This window comes from Lycorma delicatula, chromosome 4 (genome assembly GCF_047948215.1).
Source record: "Lycorma delicatula isolate Av1 chromosome 4, ASM4794821v1, whole genome shotgun sequence".
NCBI classification, from domain to species: domain Eukaryota; kingdom Metazoa; phylum Arthropoda; class Insecta; order Hemiptera; family Fulgoridae; genus Lycorma; species Lycorma delicatula.
Genome location: NC_134458.1, coordinates 18,332,054 through 18,339,535, shown reverse-complemented (window position 1 = coordinate 18,339,535; position 7,482 = coordinate 18,332,054). Strand labels below are relative to the sequence as shown.

Below are 7,482 nucleotides of genomic sequence, written 5' to 3'. Positions count from 1 at the left end.
TTTAGCATTCTCTTATTTCATCACTGTAGCTAATAAAAATCACTATAATATAAGTACAACATAGAAAATTAACTTTTTTAAAAAAGTTTGTAACTTACCTGACTGATGATTTGTCATTAAAAAATTATTTTCTTTACCGTTTCATTATTATAAATGAAAAAAAAAAGTTACACATGTATTTTTAAAACTCTGTGTATGTTATGCTATAATTACTTAAGAAAATTAATATTTCACTTACTGCTTTATTTTTTCTTTACATCTAGTATTTTTGCAATCTACTTTATCAGAACATTTTTATGGAAATTAGATTAAAAACAGTTAAGATAACATTATCAAGAACAAACTAATCTAAGCGTCCATCAGACTGAAACAAAACATGACCGCTCTGGTTGTGATTCTAAAATCGAATGAATGAAGGTCACTTATACCATCATGACTGCTCCTTGCGGTATCCATGACGTAGAACCATCGTATGTTCCTAGCTCGCCGAGAAGCTCTAGTACTCACTAGATAGCAGCACCTGACAGCTAGAAGTGGTACGTAACATTTGAAAATGTAAATCTGAATAATTTTAATTAAGTGTGTTACTTCCCTAATCCAATCACAATGTTCAAAATTTACCTACTCATTAATTAAAGTTTCGTTGCTGTTTTTTATTTAACAGAGTTAAATCTATTTTTTATTTCTAATATTTGCTTGTTTTCTATACTTGAAAATGAATGTTTATTATCTCTAATGTGATCAGTGTAATTCCATTTCTGCTTATTATATCCTTACAAATATTCCTAGCAGCAGTTTTTTAATTTCTAAATTTTCTTCATTTTTAAATTTCTGCATTACCGGTAGCAACAATTAACAATACATCAATACATCCATACTGCAAAAAAAAAGCAACTCATTATAGTATGATCCATAGAGTTAGTTATACATATGTATAAAAGATTATGTTAGGTTAAAACTAAAAGATTCATTTTTAATAAAATTTTTAGCTAATAAAACAGTAGCGAGACAAAGAACATTAATAAATTAATTAAAAAATAATTACAATAAATAAAAATTTAAGTCAATCACATGAAATAAACATACATTTTCAAGAATAGAAAACATACAAATATTTGAAATAAATAACAAATTTAAATTCATTTCTCTTGAAAGAATATACACAACAAAAAATACAAAGACAATATAACAAATGAACAGGAAAGATTTAAATATGATGCTTAGATTAAAAAAATAATACATTTATTTTAAATTATTCAAACTTATATTTAAAAACATGTAATTAAATTAGGCTACCAAAATTAATAGTTCTAATATCTACCACAGACTGTAATAGCAGCAGAAGAGTTCATTTAATATTAGCAACAAAGATTGTTAGCATACTGCTGCTATATTGTTAACATTTTAGATTTGTATACAAACATTATAATGAAGCTGGTATGGTCCCCTAGTAAATAAATAAAAATAAAAGAAGAAAAAATTATTTTCTGCTGCTAGAATGCGATTTACTGGACTATTCATTAACTATGCTGTAAATTCCTTTTTTTTTTAAACGTTAGCTATTATTTGTAAATTTAATAACACAGTAACTTATCTACTTTGTCCAATTAGTTTTTATGTTTAGCAGTGATTTAATTGAAAATGGGTATACGTAAAATATAACTTGTTGAAAATAAAAGATTATGAATATGATTATGAAAGTTTGATAGGAAACAATTTTTAATTGATTCTAATAAAAGTAATCCTTTTATCACTTTTTAGCAACTGTTCTCAAATACCTTTACACTTGATCTACTTTACCACGTAAGTTATTGAGGTACTTACGTATTAACGCCACCGCAGCTACAGCTTTAGGTTATGTTGACTTCATGTACTGACAAATCATACATATATCAAAATAACCTAACTAAATATAACCTATGCTCGCTAACCTCTTATAATTAACATTAAATATGCATAATATATACAACATTATGGTTATTAATAATATAACCTTAATGTTATAGCACCGAAATCCAATTAATGTTAATCCACCGAAATCCGATTGACTACTTTGTTTTTAAATAAAGCTGTAGCTGCGATAGCGTTAATATGTAAGTACTGTTATTGATATAATAACATCCTCAGGAGGTTGTGAATTAATAATTAAAAACAAAATATTTCAATGACTAATACCTTACCTGGCAATAAATGGGCTTTATAATTTTATCCTTATTTTATATCAAACGGTCCTACAAACATTCTTCTTGACTTTTCCTAACACACCGAGCTACTTTTCTTTTAAAGTCTGTATAATTCTCTCTCCACTCTTTCTATAAAAAAAAAAATAAATAAAATAAAGATAATGAAACACCAAGCAGATTACAATAAAATTAATAATACTAAAGCCAATATTAAATGTAACTGAATGAAGTTACAGGCATTTCTCCCGCCACCACCCCATTCGGTCGCCCTAAATCATAAGACTGAATGTCTGTGCCACAAATGGCTACCGAGCCTCGAAACAGTTTAGCAACCAGTGTCCTAACTAGCTCCTAGAGCTAACCTGAAAGCATGGTATCATACACCACTTGCTTGCGTGTCCCACCGCTCACTTGTCATATATTACTAAAATGGGTAGGCGCACCCTGTCAACTATTTGAACATATATGACTATCAATAATTAAATTTATCTCATCAAAGACAATTTGCTGCCACGCCTAGGCCACTGAATGACAGCAAGTACCTGTCTACCATTAAAGCGCTTGGAGCCTTAATCTGGCTAGAGATATGGCTGGTAGCCAGCCATATCTCTCGGTTAGCTTCCTACAGCAGCATGGTAGCAGCCTTTTCCCCTAGGCATACTATGGATGTTGAACAAAACAACCGCATCAAGGAACTCCCTCATGGTCCAACAATGAGGCTCTCGTCACATTGACTTGCCGCTTGTGAGTGGCCAATATTCCTCTTGACTTCTAAGTTTCAGGGTGACCTGAGTTCTGGCCCCCAAAAACTGGGCAGTCAAACATCATGTGTTCATTCAACTGGACCAGATTGCAGATGTACAGCTCATCAGCTGCCAGGCAGAACCGAAACAAATATTTGTTTAAATTTACATGGTTAGAAAGCACTCAAGAGCTAGATTTCTGTCCAATCTATCCGCCCAAACGGATACAGCATAAGAAGCCATACATTCGAAGACACCTCGGTACACCATGATCAAATGACAGCCTGCAATCCTCCTAAGGTTGTGCATCACAGAGATGACGTCCGTCGCTACTTGCCTAATGTGGCTGCTATACAGCAACTTCTCATCAAACAAAACACCTAGGTACTTATGAACTCTAAAACGGCTGATCACACAGCCTTTATACTTAATGTGGGGGTTACGACTGTATGATAATTTGTCTGCACCCTTGAGAAGCATAAATCTTGTCTTAGGCACAAAAATCTTTGAATTTTGAATGTTCATCCAGCTCTGTGCGGTTGACAAAGCCACCTGTGCTTGACCTTCTAGCTTTATGTTGAGTTACCACGAACTAACAGGAGACAGTCATTGGCGAAAGCCTGGGCCGTGACCCCTTCTGGGAATGTCAGTCCCAAAAATCTGTCAAATACCAGGTTCCACAGCAAGGGACCAAGAACGGAGCCCTGTGGGCTTCCTCTGATGATGGACTTTTCCACAACTAGGTGTGCATCCTTAAACAGAGCCATGCGATCAGACAAGTAGTCACATACTACGGCCTGCAGGGCTACGGGAACATTGCTGTGTTTAAACTCATACAGAATAGAACTCCAACACAAGGAAGGAAATGCTGCCTCTATGTCTATAAAAATTGTCAAAACATATTTATAGTTAGTGCCTTCCATCTCGGCAAGAGCATTTAAGATGCAATACTCGGTGCCAACCCCTTTCATGAAGCCATACTGGCCTCGTTTTAGAAGCGAGTTCATATTGATGCTTTTCCAGAGCCGTTCCACAACCAGCCTTTCAAGCAACTTGCCGATTACTGGCAAGAGGCTGATGGGCCGATAACTGCTGACCTCACTCAGATCCCTTCCTTATTTTAAGAGCACCCTCACCAAAGCCACCTTTCAGCAAGTCGAAAAGCACCTCAGCTTAGGGACCCTGAGAACAGTCTGCTAAGTGGCTCTCTTATGACAAGCAGCAATGATATAAAATATCCGGGTCAAGTTGGTCAATCCCCGGTGCCTTTCAAGAATCCACTTGGTCTATATCTACGGATTCCACAGTCTGTACACCAGGGTATGGTGTCTCACCCACCCTAATGCCGACTTCTGTTTTACCCTCCCGAGAATCTGGAAACAGAGTATCCATGAATGCCTGGTAAGTTGCCACAGATGTTAAAGTGTGTTCATGACCACCAAACGCACATCGAACACTGGGCAGCATGTGCAATGGCTTTGGCCGGTAACATGACTTCATGAGCTGCCAGGGGCTGTGCTGCAACTTGCGCATGGTGTCTTGCCAAAACTTGAGTTTGGCTTCCTTAATGGTATGAACATACTCATTATGGGCACGTCGATAGATCTGCAGACCCTCAGCGCGCACATCATCTAAGATAATCCCCGTTAGGTGGCAACGCTGGTGTCTTCTCCTAGCAGATCTAACTCTTGTGCACAGCATGCTAAGGTCTGAGAACCACCACTTTTTCCCATGTTTCCACCTGCATTTAAAAGATGGCTCCCTGGAAGCAGCGGTCATGACTGCTCCATGCAGTCTCTGTTAAGCAGACTGGCCACTACCTAAGGGTCTGTCCATTGGCCAAGGTTGCCGTAGGACCCTATCGCAGCCAGTCTTGATAGGCCGGCTGAATTTTTCAGCCATCAATTCCACCTCCTCCCTGTGCCCATGCACCAATCCAATTCCTGTTAGACAGCCGCACATTCATACCGCAGCCTGTCCTGATTCAGGCCCCTTAGGTTATTGCGTCTGGAATCTGGAGCACTTGGACCACCACCGTAAGCGATCTCATAGGTTATAAGCCTATGATCACTCATACTGGCCTCAGGCCAGACAGTCAAACTACTTGTACACCTAAGCAGATCACCCGTCACCACCAAAGTGATGTTGATATAACTTTGCCCCATTTTGGAAAAGAAAGTCTGTGGTTGTTCTGCGTCATTAAGCAAGTAGGGGTTCCTGGCTTAAACGAACTGTGCAAGACCAGTACCTCTGGGGTCAGTGAGTGGTGAACCCGACGGAAGACTTGGTGTTAGCATCCAGCACTCTGATGCCTGGGAGACCATCCAGAATCTGCCCCAACTTTGCCAACAAGTCATCGATACTCCACCCAAGCTGGAAGTATCCCGACACTGGTACAACAAACATTGAGCATACCCCTTGAGACTCGCACAATAGTGAACTGCTGGTCAGATAACTGAGGCATCCAGAAAACACCCAATGAGACCAAGCCAACCATGATCGTAGAGAGCAGTCGTTCCCCATGAGAATGAATAACATCAACCCTGTGGAAGCCGACCACCCTATACCCGACCGTGTACGGCTCCTGGACCAAGAGAACCTCAAGGATCCTCATAGCTTCATTGGTGGCCGCCCAGGAATGATGCAGTTTAACTGCCCCAGGCGCAAGCATTCAATATGGTGACGACCGTCCTTGAAAGCTTCCCCCAATTTAGGCATCGCTATACAACATATTATGCACGATCTTCACCCAGGCTGTCGTTCAACTTGTATTATTTACCCCCAATCCGGTGTCCAGCATCAAAGCCTTTCACCAACGCACAAGGAGAGCACTTTGCAGGTGTAATCTTACTAGGGCAATTAACTGCCCTGTGCCCTGCAAGGATGCAATGACCACACATCTCCGACTGTGCTCTACAGTGGAGAGAAGTGTGACCAAAGCCTTGACATTTGAAGCACCGGGGTACTTCTGTATGGTCAACAACCCTGCATGAGGTCTACCCAAGGAACAGCCGACCACCAGCCACCAAGACCTGCCGGATCTTTGGCAAGGTCTCAACCAACCAGTGGCTCTTTGAGGTCTCTTTCCACCCGGACCACCTTGGTTCCCTTGAGGAAGTCCTCGGTGGTAGCCATATCCAATGCTGGATTTTGGCTGTGTATTGCCTTAAGGATTTTGCGCTCCTCTGCCCTCGGCAAATCATATATCAATATTTGTGGTCGCCACTTGGCCAGCAACTGAGCCTTCAGCCTGTAATGAAGTTATGTATTTGACTGTACAGAAATGGAATCAATATTATTAAAATTGGATTATTTACATTGCAGTTATCAAACTGTATCAGACATTACAGCAGAACCAGATGACTACTGTGTACAGAACACTGTTAGTTTTATGTCTTCAGTAAACAGATACAATGTTATTACAATATTCACAAGATTTCTGCTGTACGCAAATATTGTTTATAATTTATCTAGTCAAATACTGCTGAAAAAAAAACTAAAATAACTCTAAAACTGACAATAGAGTAAACTGATTTAATCTTTTCTTTTCCTGTTTAGCCTCCGGTAACTACCGTTTAGATAATACTTCAGAGGATGAATGAGGATGATATGTGTGAGTGTAAATGAAGTGTAGTCTTGTACATTCTCAGTTCGACCATTACTGAGATGTGTGGTTAATTGAAACCCAACCACCAAAGAACACCGGTATCCACGATCTAGTATTCAAATCCATGTAAAAACTGATTTAATCTGTATCTGTTTATCTCCACCCTTTCAAAAAAAAAAGAAAAGTAGAACAGATAGTACTGCATACATTCTAGTTTAACTGAGTCTTGACTAAAATTATTTTCAATATATTCAGAAAGAAGTGAAGTGTACAACTGGTCTACCTTCCTCATTCTGAAACAGACTAGGTGACAACATTTAAAAAAGCTACATTAAACCACAACAGTACAGGTTTGAGAATTTGTTACATTGTACTACATAAAATTTTTTATTTTAAGTCTTTTCTCCTACCAGAAAGCTCCATTATGCAGGAACACAGTATTAAGCAGGAACCTTCTTCTTCTGATAAAATATATTATATTTATAAATAATTAAGCAAGTTAGAGCTAGTTAATATAGCACTGACCTTATTGCTCCTTGCATAATTTGTTTGTTAACCAATAGTGAGACCATATATATACTGGTTATCTGCAATTTCATTGAAAATATGTAAGAGTTTTAATATATATCAAATCAGGACAAGTCTATACACTGTCTCAATCTATCCTAATTTGTGTCACCTTTGGCAGTCATCGGGCAGTCACTTCTTTACTGTTAATTATTCATTTTAAGCTAAGTAAACAATCCTGTTGATACAGTTCTTGCTAGCATAAACTATTTTTTTTTCTTAAAACAAAATATCAATGTTTCAATAAATTAAAAAAAAAGAAGAAATTAATTAATCTTAGAGAAAAATAAAAAAATTGCAAGCAGTCATTAACCTTAACTTTTCTTTTTACAGATACATGTCTGCAGTACAATTTAAACCTATTTCATAATAACAGTGATAC

The 7,482-nt window shown here is 37.8% G+C and overlaps 1 protein-coding gene across 4 annotated transcripts in view; it reads right to left on the bottom strand.

Annotated features, from left to right (window-relative positions):
* Window positions 1-7,482, bottom strand: part of LOC142323153 (ubiquitin-conjugating enzyme E2 G1-like) — a 55,916-nt gene that overhangs the window by 24,139 nt on the left and 24,295 nt on the right. For 2 of the 4 annotated variants that reach the window (XM_075362424.1, XM_075362428.1), the window contains one exon: window positions 2,181-2,312. In XM_075362424.1, the coding sequence (XP_075218539.1) occupies window positions 2,232-2,312 (81 nt within the window). In that variant the 3' untranslated portion in view covers window positions 2,181-2,231. Of the gene's footprint in view, window positions 1-238; window positions 878-2,180; window positions 2,313-7,482 lie in introns of all 4 variants that reach the window. The other 2 variants (XM_075362426.1, XM_075362427.1) reach the window with 2 other exon arrangements.